General features: G+C 42.6%; 1 protein-coding gene and 1 pseudogene across 1 annotated transcript in view; both read right to left on the bottom strand.

Annotated features, from left to right (window-relative positions):
* LOC139296026 (receptor-type tyrosine-protein phosphatase N2-like) overlaps positions 1 to 16,232 on the bottom strand; it is a 183,210-nt gene that overhangs the window by 138,393 nt on the left and 28,585 nt on the right. Inside the window, exons 4-8 of the mRNA XM_070918283.1 lie at positions 6,289 to 6,403; positions 5,659 to 5,803; positions 2,386 to 2,779; positions 1,197 to 1,511; positions 605 to 645 (exon numbers count right to left, since the gene is read on the bottom strand). Coding sequence (XP_070774384.1) covers positions 605 to 645; positions 1,197 to 1,511; positions 2,386 to 2,779; positions 5,659 to 5,803; positions 6,289 to 6,403 — 1,010 coding nt within the window. The remainder of the gene's footprint in view (positions 1 to 604; positions 646 to 1,196; positions 1,512 to 2,385; positions 2,780 to 5,658; positions 5,804 to 6,288; positions 6,404 to 16,232) is intronic.
* LOC139296274 (tripartite motif-containing protein 16-like) lies at positions 8,042 to 15,586 on the bottom strand (annotated as a pseudogene).

Below are 16,232 nucleotides of genomic sequence, written 5' to 3'. Positions count from 1 at the left end.
AAATCAGGGCTTAAAACACTGCCTTTAAATTCAATTTTATCTTTTTTATTCTGTTTTAGCTTATTTTATTATTTAAAAATGTGTCTTTTTTGCCTTGTGTTTCTTTTCTTATTGCCTTGAAATGCCTTTTTGTTAAAGGGTGCTATAGAAAATATGCTTGTCTTGTGAAAGATGTGCTACTCTGTTTTGGATTTTATTATTTTAAAGTAGCAGTATTGTTAGTAGTAGCTGTATTAGTATTGTAACAATTAAAAAAGTATTCAGTGAATATCAGTAATCTTTGTGAGGACAAATAATGAACTTAATACATGATTTAGTCTGACACGGCAGACAGCAGAAAAGCATTTTAAAATCTGTACAAATGTCCCAAACCTTTCTGTACAAGCGTATTGTTCAGACAGTCTCTCAAAAGAATTTTGAGTTCCTGATAAATTCTCAGGACAGTCACTTCACCTTCTGTACAGTCGCTGACGTCAAACACAATTTTAAGTTCTTTTGAAAACTGCAGGCTTCTTCTTCATGCAGAATTTTACATAATTGCTTATAATGTCAGCCTTTCCTCTGACATTTAAATATTTTTTCTTACCACAAGCTGAATGCTTACCTTGTCCTTCACATTATGCTCCTCTGTATCCGAGTGGCGCTCTGTTGGGAGAAAGAGAGTCAGTGTATTCATACATTTTTGTGTTCATCAGAGACAAGAATATTAAGATACAGAGAGAAACTATGAAGTTAATCAAATGGCACAGAAGTACAAACTTAACAGCTGAAAGAGGACTTTCCAAACTCTCTTCTTTAATATTTGACTGATTTGAATTTGTGCTAATTTACTTATCAGAGAATTTGCATCACTAATATGTTTGCAGGCTCCTAAACGAGCCTTCATTTTATGATATGGTTCATTATTTTCAGCTGTTTGTTGAGCACTTTTACCTGCAGTGTAAACATTTTCAGTCAGAGTGGTCTCAGTGGACACTGAACCATTAAAACTGGCTGTGTTTATACTGAGCTAAGCAGGATGTCTATTCATTTTCACATTGATTTTTATGTTGCGCTGTTGCGGCGAGCTGTGTGAGCTGCCTTTTGCTTAGTTTAATCCCACCTACACAATTATGTATGTACCACAGACGTGCTTTCCAGCTTTTGTTCAATACTTTAATTGTGTAAAAACACAACATGAATCACTATAAAATTACCTTGAAGTGCTGCTGGCACTATAGGAGTGCTCTCCTGTGGTTTCAGTGTTGGAGTATTCTCAAACAACTTCTCCTCTTCCTCATCCCTGGCCGCCTCCTCCTCCTCTTCTTTCTCCCTATTCCTCAGCTCTCCCTCCAGGTCTCTCGGTCCAGGTCTAACCCGGGTTAAGCCCATGTTTAGTCCCTGGTCCTGGTCGACCACCTGCAGCGCATCAGCTATCAGGCTGGAGAGTTGGTCCATGTCCTGCGGCGTCAGGTCATCCACGTCCACGTGTTGCCTGCCCACATTCTTCAAAACCTTCTCAATGAACCTCTCTGGAGGAGACACAGAGGGAAGAGAACAGTGAGTCAGACAGAGGCGGTCCTCACCAGAAAACAATAATGAATAAAAAATCTCACCAACAGGTCCATTTAGTTCCTGTCCTGGAGCTTTTAATCTCAGAATGGATGAGAAGTCCACAACGCGACCATAATCAATATTTTCATAATAACAATGTATCAGCTGTTTGGTGGCCAAGCAGGTTTAGTTTTGACATCTCCATAACTAGGCAAACCACGTCTGCTGAGGAAGATTGTATGACATGTTTGAAAGCTCCAGAACAGCTAATAAATGGACCTTGTGGTGTATTGTCAACAACCTATGTTTTTGTTTGCAAATAACGACTTGTCGCTCTGCAGAAGGAGCACGATGTTGCTCCCGCCCCAAGTAGTCTTAGTCAGTTTCCTCTTTTCAATGATACCAGCACATGTTCTATTTTGTCATTTATGTCCAATGACTTCCTGGGACATCAGAGCAATGCAGTGTGCGTCCCCGCATGAAATTTACAGCTTGCTCCTTTATTATATAACAACAGTGATTCAACTCTCCATCAGCTGCACGGCAACCTTTAAAACGAAATGAACAACTTTTTCATGTTTACAGTTTTTTTTTTCCTGAATTACATTTTCTGAAAACATAGCTTATAATATACATTATTGATCCAATCCAATACAACAATGCCACAAACTACAGTTACACAAAAAGTGAACACAGAGTTGAATTAAAACCTCTGCACTTTTCAGCATTGATAGTTGAACAGCTGAAAGATGTGTTTGTATGTGACATGTCCTGCCTGAACTACAGCGAGGCTCTACGCGTCAGTATAAACTCTGATGTTAAAATCCATCATGTTTCACTTAAAACACGTACCATCCACAGACGTCAGGGGGTCCTTGACTGAAGCCCCTTGAGTTCTTCCCATCTTCAGAAGCCTGGATTTCGGGAGCTCTTTCTTGAGCCCAGATGTCTCTATTCCATTGCTGTAGAAGGGCCTCAGGCGGGACGAGGGGGCCTCCTGCTCCTGGGGGCTCACCCCCCCACGGTGCACGGACAGACGCCCGGAGAGATACTGCCTCAGGGCGCCCAGGAGAAGGTCACCTTCGGCCTGCGTGGCGAGGAGCTGGTCGGCCGGAGGTCTCTGCTTCTGCAGAGGTAAGAAAGATGAAAGGGAAGCAAAGCCGGAGGAGGGAGACGACCTCTGGGTCGAAGTCTGGGCCTTGGAGCGATAGAAGTCTGCAGGTCCGCCTGGCTGGAAACGGTCACTCTGAAAGAATCAAGAAGAGAGTTCATTTATAAAGCACTGTGTAGCCATTCAGAACCCACACAGTAAACATACCATGTGTAGTAAAGTGATAATTATGTCCTGATTCACGTGACAGATCTGATGTCTTCTACTGAGAGAGCACCACAAAAAGCTGCTTAAGGTCTATTGTATTCTGGTTCCCATTGGTCCATGTGGAAATAACAAAAACAAATCTGTTCCAGAGGAATGTGATGCACATGATAACAGTATTTCAATGTTAAAATCAGAACTCGTCTGTACTGGCAGAACCTGTGCTCATGTTTATTGTTGTATATTCAGTCTGCAGGGTGGCTTTCTGCTTTTTACTTCAAAGAATTTACTTTTTCATGAATATATTTACAAATGTATTTTTCAATAGAGACAAAGGCCGAGGAAGCAGCGTCAAAGCAAAGTAAAGGTTTGGCATCTGTGGCTCAGGTGTTGGAGTGGGCTGCTTCATGGACAACATGTGCGTCTCCCAAATTAATGTGACGTAACAACAAGAATGTTCATAAGCAAAATTTCATAATAGTCATTAAATAATAATAATATTGATTCTGTGTTGTTGGGGCGTCCCAGAGACAAACAGGTTTAAGGGGACGACTATGACTCGCAGCGACTGTTCATCTAAAAAAACTCATGAGTATAATAAAAACACATCTTATAAAAAGCCAGCGTGTGTGAGTGACAGAATTGTACTTTATGTAAATTCTGGGCCCAAGACAAACATCCCATCTGCTCTTTGTCAATCTAAAACCGAAACATCGTCCTGACATAATGAGCAGGGATACGGCTGTGCACGTTGCCCAGGTAAAATGCACCGTCATCCAGCCTGAGCAGCTCTGGTTTACTCTGCTGTGTCTCTGCTCTGTTGTGTTTTTGCTTCATTTCATTTCTCCAGGACTGTCGATCCAACGCAGTCAGTCCTCACCGTCAGGCACTGCGTCAAATAATACTGGTCAAAATATGTGAGCCTATCAAAATAAACAGATGTAGATATAAAAAATATATATTAGATATAAAGCTTTCTTAAATTAATATATAATATATATTAATTAATCTTCTGCTGTTCTTAAAAAAGTGAAATGTTTCATTTATATAGTACAACGTATACCCTGTGGCAATGTTCACGTTCACACTTTAAAATAAATTAAGATGGATGTAAGAGGGACTGTTAGAAGGAGATAACGTCAAAGTGCTTCAGAATCAGGATATGAGCTACCACTCAGTTCAGTGAGAGCATTTTGATACAGGAGCTCCATTTTGTTTTAACATTACAGACTTTCTTCCAACATTCGAACAAAATGATTACTGACATGAAAATAAAGCCGAATTTTTGAAAAACAAGTTATTAATCCATTTATGCAATCACATTAACAGATCCATCAGCTACAACAAAAGCAAAGAGTCACTGCCGGCTCCATTAACGCCCACCTAGGAGCAGAGAAATGGTACAAGCCTGCTAACGGTAAAATTATCATAACAATAGCAACACGAACGGTCAAGTTCCTCGCAGTCGTAATACTTCTTTTATGTGCGATTATGTGCGCGGCCCCTTCTGGTATTTGTCACTGCCGGTATCTTTATTCATCTGTGTCACACAGTTTATTCCACTCGTGCCCTCCAGGACTTTCTGCCCTTCAGTCCTCCTGCTCTTTTTCGTTTCCACCAAACACGTGAACCTGGATAGAAAAGGCCTCGAGCCCCCGAGCGATGCCTGCAGGCTCCACGCCTTCGCACCGTGTGAGCGTTTGGTACAATCCCCCAGCAGGGGAAAGGCCTCCGCCATTCAGCCGTGCTCTGCTCCCCTCAGCCTGAGCAGCAGACATGGCGGAGGACCAAGTCACGTGGAGAGTTATTAATTAGAGCGGTGAACTCCTGAACTCTCTGCTGGTATTATTTCGCTCTTAACGGTCATGCTGGGAGAAGCCATCAGTTAGGATGGAGAAGCGAGAGCGGAGTGACAACGAAGGATGACACCAGACTCCCCGCTGTGAAGGTGTGTGTTCGTGTCTTTGTGTGAGTTTTTACGTGACTGTGTACTTGTTTGAGTGTCTGTGGGTGTGTATTGCAAGCGTATGTGTGTGCACGCTCTTTTTCTTCTTAACAGAGGCAGGTGGCTGTGAACGGAGGGTGGGGCTACATGCAGACGTTGGGGCAAAGACAAATGTCCCACCTGCTCTTACCCCCTTTCACATGTGAAACAGGGCGCAACAGGAGCTGAAGTTTACTGACGTTCACTGATATTCAATCATATGCGTGAGGATAAAAACTTCATTGTTTCTCTCAGTGGTGTAACCTGTATGTGATCATGACAGCACCACATAATGTGATATTGTCAGTTTTCTCTAAATTTAATTAATCATTGATAGATACTATAAACAAATAGGAATGTCTATTTTTGGCAAATAAAATAATGAAATAATTACCTGAAAACAAAAAGTACTCCATTAGACCTGCTGTTTTTTATGCTATTAAAATGAGTCTGGGGATAATTTCATTTGTGAAATGTGTGTTTCAGTTCAGTCCGACTCATCATTCAATCCTACTGTTGAGGTGCTGAAGGCTGCTGAATAATGAAGCATCCAGAAAAGAAAGTGTTTCATAACTGCTAGTAAACAATGGTTGAACTGCTTGGATCTACTTAATGAACAGAGAAAACTGCGGTTAAAACTTGATTTAAAAAGAAGGACCATGGTTGTATGAGGCATTTTTCGGTGACGTGAGTATCAATATATTGTTTTTCTGAAAAACAGCTCAGAAAAATCCTGAAACAACACAACATAATCCTCAACTGGAAGTCTAGCTGAGACCAGCAGAGATCCAGAAGGTACAAATGTATTTGTACAGGAATCCCTCACCTTACTCTGGGCGCTCAGACTGGAGGCAGACGACGTTTTGGGGAGGAGGCCGAGACGTTGGAGGTACGTCTGCAGGTTTCTGCTGAGCTCCACTTCCGCTGGCTTCACCCTCTGGTCTGCTGGGTCCACCGCCTCAGCTGCTGGCCTGTGAGAGGGAAGAAGAGGTAAAGGATGGCGAGAGGAAGGAAAATCAGTATAAACATCAGTATGTCAGAGCCAAGAACTGCCATTTAACGTCTCTTTACCGAGTCACTCTCAGTTTGCCAAATAATCTAATCAACACCACCACAACCTTTTTGTTATTAAACCTGCTTCTTAAACAGCGGAGTTACGGAGGCTTCCTGAGCTACATTGTGCTCTCATTGTTAGCTTCACAACATTGCTGGCAAATCACAAATTATGAGCCATATTTTCCTTTTGGTGCTGCTGGTCAGCAGGTGTCACTGACTGTTGTTACCATGGAAACTTGGCTGTTAGTTCTGAGTTATCCTGGGGGTGTGGTGGCCAACGTTTTAGGTTTGAAATAAGTCAGTCTTTATTGTTGTGAATCTGTCTAACTTGCATTAGAAATAAGACTTAACACTTCAGACCGGACTAAAATATCTTTGTGAAACTGGGTAAACATCTGACCTGCTGTCGGTGTCGTACACAGGTCCATTCTGCTGTGGCCTGTAGGGAATCCTCCTCAGTTTGGATAACTCCTTGGACAGAACCTGCTGAGTGGTGTCATCTTCCCAGGTCAAACCTGCAGACAGAAACACAGAGAACCTTCAGAACCACGTCAGAACAGAGAGGAACTGGTTAGTGCCTGTGTGTCTCAGATGGAAAAGAACAAATTCTTAGTTGAACTGTGAGTAACGCTGCGATGGGGTACTCAAAGAGAGGGCTTTATGTGTGAAAAAAGTCCAGCTGAAATGCAGTGTGCAATCTAAAAGCAGGATGAGATATTGCTGAGCGTGCAGTATTTTCCCTAAACTCATTAGGTCACTCATTAGCAGAGGAGACAAGGCAACAGCGCGGTGTCCTTGGAGACTCTGGTGAGGCTGGCTGTTTCAGTGACTAAGCAGAAACCAGTCCTCCTCTCCTCCTCCTGCCACAGCTCAGTAGGATGGGCTTGATGAGCTAATTGGAAATTCATTGTACAAGCGCTTACCTGAACCTGTAAATATTTACATCACCAGCATGACAAAAAAGAGAGAGTAAGGAGGTTGAGAGTGGAAGCCACACACTCTGCATGTCTGTGCACTAACATATTATTAATGCTAAATTTAAAAATTGACATAAATACACAACAGTGTTCCAAATACCCACTGAGCAGTTATTTGGTAACGTGCAGGTTAAATGATGTATAGACGTCTCGGTTTGGTTAAAAAGTTACATTATGCATGTTAATGCATGTTAATGTTTACATATATTTTTCTTTTACATGCATTCAATGACGTATTTCACATGAAACACTGCCTCTTGAACTTCCTTTTCTTGAATAAGTGAATAATTTGTCTTTATGCTGCATCCATCACTGTGCATGCAGCAGCTACTGATACAGTTAAATGGATAATAGTTGATGAATGCTCCACTTTGTCTCACCAGATAATTCCTATTCAACGTTCCAACGTTCATTGGTTGCATTTGTGCATCAATTGTCCTTATTTTATATAATTGATTATGTGACTAACCTATTTGTCTTCTCTGTTGGAACAACTCCTCGAGAGGACAAACTGACGAGCAGTTTGGGCATTTGTGTCTCTTTTCTTCTGGGTAACATTTTTATTACCTAGTTGTCAAACTGTCTCAGTACCAATGTCAGCCAGACGTCCCTGTGCATTTACTGGACTTGGCAAGTGAAGAGTATCAGCATCAGTGACAAAGCAAAACCAAAAAAAATCTCCTCTGCATTTCAGCAAGTGTACAAAAGGACAAGTTTGATGAGTTGCTTGGGCATTCACGTCTGTTTCTTATGCTTAACATGCATCCAAACACAGCTTTTTGGCAACCGAACAGAGGAGCAGGCGCCAACACCAGATGGGGTAGCGGAACGAAATGTTACCGGAAATATGGCTGTGCCGCGCAAAGCACAACATGAACCGAGGCATTTGGCAGATGAGCGATGATGTTCCTGAAAGATTCGAGTAATACAGACTGCAGCTCCAGATGTGATGCCACAGGATGTGGGTCCAGCACAGAGGACGCACGCTTAAAATGAAAAAACACCACCGCTGTCAGCCGTAAACCCTGTATATCAGGTTTTCTGGAGGAAAGGATAGTCCACAGTCTGAGCTCAGGAAAGAGATGATGTTTTTAAAAAAGTGAGGAAATTGGTTATATTTGTTACAGATTGTAAAATGGACTTCACTTTGTCAACCTTAACAGTTCCCAAAGCGCTTTACAGATTGGTCTCATTCACCCATTCACACGCCGATGGTGACTGAGCTGCCATGCCATCGCTCAACACAAACTGCTGTAGAGGTATAGAGAGGGTGTTTGGTAATGAGAACCATGACAACAGAAAAGGGCCACTTTGCTCATAATATAAAACATCTTAAGGACCAGACATCAGAGATGGTCCATTTGGGGCGCCCTCGTGGCTTAGGGGTTTTGCACGGGTTCAAATCCAGCTTTGTTGCCCATCTCTCTCCCTCATTTCCTGTCATCTCTCTCTATTATTGCTATCTAATAAAGGCATAAAGAAATAAATGCTTTATGTCTTTCGCCATCTAACTCTCGTCTCCTCAACCTCCACTGCACAATGTTAATGTCAGTCGACTTTAGTGTGGGGGTTTGATAGCATTTCATGGAGTCTGAGTCCTCCTGAAGGAGACACTACCACTGCCAATGTCTCATTGTACTGTCGATGGTCAACCAACAATAGCACATTTTCTAACAAAATGAATCTCCACGGCCGCCTTGATGAGCAGTGCATCTAATTAAATCAGCTCTACTCGTTACAGAACATTTCAGCGCCCGGACACCTTCTTTAGACCCCTGCAAAATGAATTACGACCCCAACTGCCAAGAATCAGGCACAAGCCTCTCTTTAACAGCTGCACAGCGTGTCAGGCCAGCTTTCGCCATCAAAGAGCCATAAAACTGAGCCTTTAATGGCCGCCATGGTGGCTGAGAAAACGGGCGTTAGCGGCGGGTGAACAGACGGCATCTGACACGACAGGTTAATAAACGTTGGAGCCCCTGCCAGGATATTCAGAGCGACTCTACGCTTCTCACAGACGAAACCGATCACAGAAATGTGGGCAGGAGGCTGCCGGCCAGTCGAGGTGGAAGGCAAAGGGCACTTTGAGATACTTCCACATCTGAAAAGCTGACTAAATGAGACTCTGTGGTGCACAAGGGATGAAGATGCAGGATGTTTACAGGGCAGGAGCTGGCATTTTTATCCAGAAGGACCAACAGCAAAAGAGCTTCAATTCCTAGATGGTCAAAGATACAAGCAGACAACAGTGAGGTCACAGGTCAGAGGTCAGAGGTCAGAGCCTTCTTGCCTCGACAAAGAACAGAAAAACTGTTTTGGAAAAGCTCCAGGTCACTCTGCACTTTATTTTTTTCAGATACAGTAGTTTTCTGTTCCACCTTTTCCACATTTTGACAAAATTGTGCTTTTGTGCTCAACAACCACTAAGGGCCATAGTCACTAAGTCACAGTAATTACAACCGTGGGCAAAAAAATAATAGGCTTTCACCAGCTTAATGCTCGATTTATCAAGACCACTTATGCAAATATAATTTCCGAAACCTGAAGCGCCACCGCACTCACTGCAGTGTCACTCTAAAAAACAGCAGACAGCCAAGTGAGAGAGCAGATCGAGGCTTCCAACAGGTGAAAAGTTTTGTCCTGACACCTTAACAATAAAATAAGTTGTTTGTCAGTCCTCTGAAACTTCCCACACAGTACGATCACCCCAGAAATAACTAATACGAGCAGTTGAAGCAAATTTCCATATTGCCCAGTGGTGACGGGTGTTTTTGGCATGTCAGACACGTTTGTTTGTTCTTGTTCTTGTTCTTCTTTTTTTGAGTTTGCTTAAAATTGAGCACTGACTACTGTACCTTTGAACTGATTGGTCAACGGGACAAGGTATTCAGACGGCCTCTGCCTGGAAATCTTTCCAACTTCCAGCGTCGCTCTGGTAAACAAAACATTGTGATATGATGGCTGCGTATGGGTGCATGAGGTTGCATTTTTTTTTTGTACTTAATTCTTGATTGTTGGTGTGTTCGTCTCTTAATTGCCACGGACAGTGGAGGGAGTCGAGTTGCATTGTGGGTAATGTAGGCACCAGGTTTTGACACGGAAGAAGAATGTCTAGAATAAAAAAGAAGATATCTCTGTTTCTGCTGCATCTATTTTCCGGCTCGAAGGAGGAAACTTTTGAGGATGTTCTATGAGTCTCTGTGGTGGCCAGTGCTATCCTCTATGCTGCTGCATGCTGGGGCAGCAGGCTGAGGGTGGCGGACTCCAGCAGACTCAACAAACTGATCCGCAAGGCCAGTGACGTTGTGGGGGTGGAGCTGGACTCTCTGACGGTGGTGTCTCACATCCTCTCCATGACGTACTGGTCGGACACAAGAGCAGCTTCAGTGGGAGACTCACAGGAGATCATTCCTGCCTGTGGCCATCAAACTGTTCAGCTCCTCCCTCTGAGAGTCACTAGCTTCCCCTCGGTCAGCAACTACTACCTCATTATTTATTCTATATTATATTTATACTTGAACTGTGCACTACTGACTGTTACTGACTTAAAATTACAATAATCTGCGCAATAATTCACCAGTGCAATACATATATATATATCTAAACATACATATTGTTATTGTATATATTTTTATTTTTCACTTAAATACTGAAAATGTATAATGTATGTATTTTTTTTTATTTTATATATCTTGTATTTTTACATACGTCTCATTTCTAGCTCTATGCTACTTCTTCTATTCTTGAATGGGAGCACCTCTAACGTGTCTAATTTCCCCCCGGGGATCAATAAAGAATTTGAGTCTGATTCTGATTTTGATCCTTTTATTTCAAACTTTCCATCGTGAGTCCGACAATTCAAAGACAGAAATAGATCAGATCAGATCATAGGATCTGGCTGAATTACCATTTTGAAAATATCTGTCAGCGTTTTGAAGATTGAACTCCGATAAATGGGCAGATTAAGACACTGGCAGAATGAGTGTGCTGGAGAGGCAGGTGAGAGTCTGCGTCTGTCACAAGTCGATAACAAAAAGAAAAGAGTTTGACTTTAGAGAAATGAAGGCGATGCAGCGCCTTGAATTGAATGAGGCTGTGCCGGGCTCAGATTGAGGGCTTTTCTCCACCACTCCGCAGAAAAATCCACCTCCAACCCCCCCCCCCCCAAAATCCCCCTCCCATGCAGACCTTCTTGTCTCCAGTGATGAATTTTGTAAATTAGACAAGAAATTATAAATAAAAGATATTGCACCCCTCTTTGAAGGCTCAAAGGAAAACAGATGGATGATTCATCAGGCAAATTAGGAAAGGAATGTGTTTTAGCTTTAACTACGAACCTGGAGGAATCTGAGAAAGTGGGACTGTGGTCTATTACATTTATTTTGCGGTTGTTTCAATGTTTTTAGCATCACAAACAAAATTCCATTCACCTTTAATTTGCTGAGGTGGAGGCAGAAATATAAAGGATGGATGTCTCCATGGCTTTAGGTGAACTGACCCTCTGAGAAACAGCTGTAGTCAATCAATCACTGTCCCTCAAAGGTCGGGGGAGGTCAAGTGGGGTTTCGATGTCGTTGCAGTGGGCTAGTAGCAGCTCTGACCATAACAAGGTGGCTTCACATCTGCAGGGCCTTTAGTTTGCTGTGGGAGTAGCAGTGTGTTTGTGAGTGTGTTTGTGTTTCTGTGTGTGGGTGGATGGAGAAGGGTGGATGTAATCACAGCAACAGCTGTCTGAAAAGTGTAAGATCGATAATAATAACAGCTTTATTGCTAAGATCTTGGAGCACAGAGAGCCAGCTGTGTTACCGGACCTTAGAAAGATAAAGTACAATCGTATCACACCTGATAGAAATGATGGCCAACTAAACAAAAAGACGTTGTTATAAAAAAGAATTTTGGGAAATACACTTATTTGCTTTCTTACCAAAAGTTAGATGAGAAGATTGATACAACTCTATCTGTCTATCAATATGAAGCTGCAGCCAGGAGAGTTAGCTTAGCTTAGCATAAACACGAGAGACAGGGGGGGAACAGCTAGCCTCACTGTAGCTCCACATTGAACATCAGTCTTCTCATCCAACTCTCAGCAAGAAAAGTGCACAAGCGTATTTCCCAAAACGTCGACCCCCGTCTGTGTCGAGCGTCAGTGCCCATTGGATGTCCGTATACTTGAAAGAAAGAAAGGAACATGTGATGAGAATATATGCTTGTGTGTGTTTATAATAGAAAAAGATAAGGAGAGAGCAAACTGTGTTATCTTTTCAGTGGACTGGCAGGGCCTGAAATGCAGATGCTTCAGTGTCTTTAGAGTTTTGTCCTCCCTAATGGCTTCTGCAGACAGCCGGGGCCAAACATCTCATTTGCATAATTCATTTCACTTCAGAGCGCCTGACAAATGCCTCCAAACTCGTCGCCTCTCTGTGAAATCTGAATATTTCTCCAGCTCTCCCGCAGAGTGCCGATTCGGCGAATTAAACCGGAGGAGCAGTGTTTTTTGTTTTTTTTCTTTTGCAGATGGGAGGGAGGAAGGACACCACATCAGGCTCAAAAGAAAGATGGTGGGAGAAAGGCAATAGAGCAAACTGCTCACCAAAGTGCTTTACAGAAATAGCTGTTTTTTGACATAATTCTCTCTTCAGCGGTTGCAGGCATGAAAAGCTAAACTCCAGAGAGCAACAGGCTGGTTTCTCCTGTGTAGTTGAGGTCCTGTCGTTCGAAGCAAAGCTGCATGATGAAAGTGGATGAAATGCTCACAGATGCCCAACGGGGCTGGTAAGCAGGTCTCTGTCTCCCTCTAGTGGTACAGTACAATAACAGCAGCTTACGACACCAGCAAGAGCGGGAAACAGCAGGTCAGCTGATCGTGGGTTCATCATTCCCAGGTTATAAAAATTTAAATGAAAATAAAATTCAAAATGTTTTTCACTTTTACTCAAGTCCTGATGCTCACTCAATCTTAATTTCTTCCCAGTTCAGCCTTTTGTGGGATTGACTGCTGTGTGGTTTTATTACTGTGGGTAAGTAGTGGTGTGCAATGAGGAGAGAACAGCAGACACACAAAAACTGTAGTAAAACACCATATCAGTGGTTCAATTTATCTCTTCAAACCTGTGACCCATTTGGTGGGAAGTAGGAACGTCGTTCAGACCCACAGAAATTCTGCTCCAGAATATATATATATATATGTGATACTTTCCAATCTCAAAGCTACTTATGGTGAAATAAAATGAATAAAGAGGTTAAACTACTCTCACCTCCCTTATCAATAACTGGGGCTGGTTTTTGTGGAGGAACCGGGTTGTTGCGTCAGTGATGCATTAGTGTTGCGAGAGCAGCGCAGGTGACAAATATCTGCCAAAAACAAGCAATATGACTATGTACCCTGATGACTTTATGTTCTGCTGCAGAATGAACTCGTGTTTCAAAGGGAGGTTGTTTTTGTTCTCTTGCAGCTTTGAGTTTTTGATGCAGCAGTGATTGAAACAATATACATTTCTCTTCAGTATTCCATACAATTGATGACATTTCTGGTTCAAAATCAACAGCCGACGAGCTACACTGTTAGCATGAGCAGTAATTGCATTGTGACTGCCACCTACAGAAACTCAAACCTCAACAGAAAATACAATGACGACAACACAGCTTGAGTCACAGCTGATATCTGGGAACATCATGAGCACCAAATTAATAAGTGCTTAGCAACAATGATAAAGACACAACAAAATTAAAAATCAAAAAACAAAATCTAACCCATTGTCACTGACAAAATCCTGTTTACAGCCCCCACAAAGTGGCATTGTCTCCTCCAGAAAAATGAAGACCAAGTCCAGCGTAGAGAGGCTGAGTGAATATGGTCTGAATTCTGTGGAGGAGAGTCATGGTTTCATCCACGTTGTAAAAAGACAGAGTACCTGCCTTGTGATCCAGGAACACTCCTGCTTTCTGGGAAGACTCACCTGAGATTGGGGTTTTGATTGTTGTTTGATTGTGATGTCTGAAATCATTGTGTCCAAATGCACATTCTGCATGCTCCCTGATCTGTTAACATCCTTGTATGCAACAGCTGTTGTGACTATTGCATCCCACTCTACCCCCCAGTAACAACGTCCAGTCAGACTCTCTTTACTCAGGACCTGATAATTGTGAAGGAATTAAAATGCAAGGGGATGTGCTTTTCCTTAGTTGTTATTTTAAGGTTCCCCTTAGATAATTTCAGCCAGGGGTCCGCTGTATTTGGATCCAGTGTAATTTGACATGCATACTGTAAGAATTCTTCTTTGGTCCTCAGTTGTCGTGACAGTAAAACATCCACTTCAGTCACTCTCAGTGAGATGTTTGTCCATGTCTCTCTCAGAACGTCTTGTAGTTGATCTCTGACTTCTGACAGAGCCGCTGTCACATCCTCAAAGTATCTCAGAGGACGGATATTGATGCTGGATGAGTCTGTAGACTCACTGAGTCGTGACAGGGAGGGGTAGTTGTGTAGAAAGTGGTTGTGATCCTCTGTGTGTGAGAGCTGCTTCAGCTCTGCGTCTTTCCTCTTCAGCTCAGTGATCTCCTGCTGCAGCTTCTCCTGAAGCTCTTTGACTCGACTCACTTCAGTTTCCTGCTTGGATCTGACCTGCTGCTTCACATCAGAGCTTCTTTTCTGGATGAGACGGATCAGCTCAGTAAAGATCTGCTCGCTGTCCTCCACTGCTTTATCAGCAGTGCGATTGATAGCCTCCACCTCCTGTTGAAGCAGCTTCACATCTTTCTCTCTGTCCTGGATTCTCTGCTGGATGTTTTGTCGACTCACCTCGAGCTCTCTCTGCCTCTCAGTCCTTTCTGCTGCAGCTGAGACTGTGTCGTGGCCTTTATGTTCATCCACAGAGCAGAGATAACAGATACACTGCTGATCAGTACGGCAGAACATCTTCATCACCTCATCATGACGAGAGCAGATGTTCTCCTGGAGCTTCTCGGAGGGCTCCACCAGCTTGTGTTTCTTGAATGGAGGTACATCATAATGAGGCTGAAGGTGTTTCTCACAGTAAGAGACCAGACAGACCAGACAGGACTTGAGGGCTTTCAGTTTTCTCCCAGTGCAGAAATCACAGGCCACATCTTCAGGTCCAGCATAGCAGTGATCAGCAGGAGCAGCTTGGAGTCCAGTCTTCTTCAGTTCCTCCACTAAATCTGCAAAAATGGTGTTTTTCACCAGGACAGGCCTCGGTGTGAAGGTCTGCCTACACTGAGGGCAACTGTGGGTTTTCTTTTCGTCCTCTTCATCCCAGAAGCTTTTAATACAGCTCATGCAGTAGCTGTGTCCACAGGGAATAGTCACCGGATCCTTCAGTAGATCCAGACACATCGAACAGCAGAATTTTTCATGGTCCAGATGAAATCCTCGCGGCTCCACTTCTCCTCACTGACAGCAACTGAAAGTTTCGTGTCCTCACAACAGAAACAAGTCTGTGCTCAAATTCAAACAAAACTCAGCTCTGTTCCTTATTGTTCACTTGCTGATATGCTCTGAATGAGGCTTATCGGCTCTTATTAGCACATGCTGATTACACCCGTCTGTAAACTGTCAGGTCTGTGAAGGTCAAGAACAAAGAAATAGTTGGAACAGGTAGAAGACTGAGGGGTTATCAGACTACGACTCATTTCAGGAGGAGGGTTTTAAAGGACCAGATTATACATCTGCTCCAAAGTCCTTCCTTACAGACTCACAGACATTTCCAAGAAGTTTGTGGGGCTTCAGATCTACACCACTAACAGTGCTTGAGGGCTCTCACACTGACTTTCTGAGCCCTTTCTGCACACTTTCTGCAAGTCACTTGTTGAGGAAATTACAATTCATAGAGTTCAACTGGTTAAAAAAGAAGAAAAAGAAGGGGAAGCCATAAAAACAAATAAAAAAATGAAATAAAATAAAATAAAAAATGGGCAAGAGCACAGCAATCACTTTGTCCAGGTCTTTATGACATGACTTTTCATATCCTAATATACTTCTTACAGGCATACAAACATGACTTTTTCAAGAAAAAAAAAACATTTTTGAGGGGCAGTCACGCTTGGAAGATATACTATTTCAAATGTGGTGCAATTACTAAAATAAATTAAAATATAGTTTCAAGAGGAACACGCCTCAGTGGCATTATTTACTCAACAAATGGGTTCCTTCCAATACAAAGCAGCGGCTTTCACTAAGAAGCTGTATATATCTAACATTTATATTGGTTACACAAATAATACTATAGCTCCAAGCTCATTTGCTTAACCTCACTGTTGCCATCCTTACTAATAGTTTAACATTGGCGGATTAATTTAGAACTGCAAGCAAACATCTGCTCCAACGAGCTTCTCTCAGGGTATATAACTC

The sequence above is a fragment of the Enoplosus armatus genome, chromosome 14 (genome assembly GCF_043641665.1).
Source record: "Enoplosus armatus isolate fEnoArm2 chromosome 14, fEnoArm2.hap1, whole genome shotgun sequence".
NCBI lineage: Eukaryota > Metazoa > Chordata > Actinopteri > Centrarchiformes > Enoplosidae > Enoplosus > Enoplosus armatus.
Note: the sequence above shows the minus strand (reverse complement) of the source record. Positions and strands in the feature narration are given on the sequence as shown.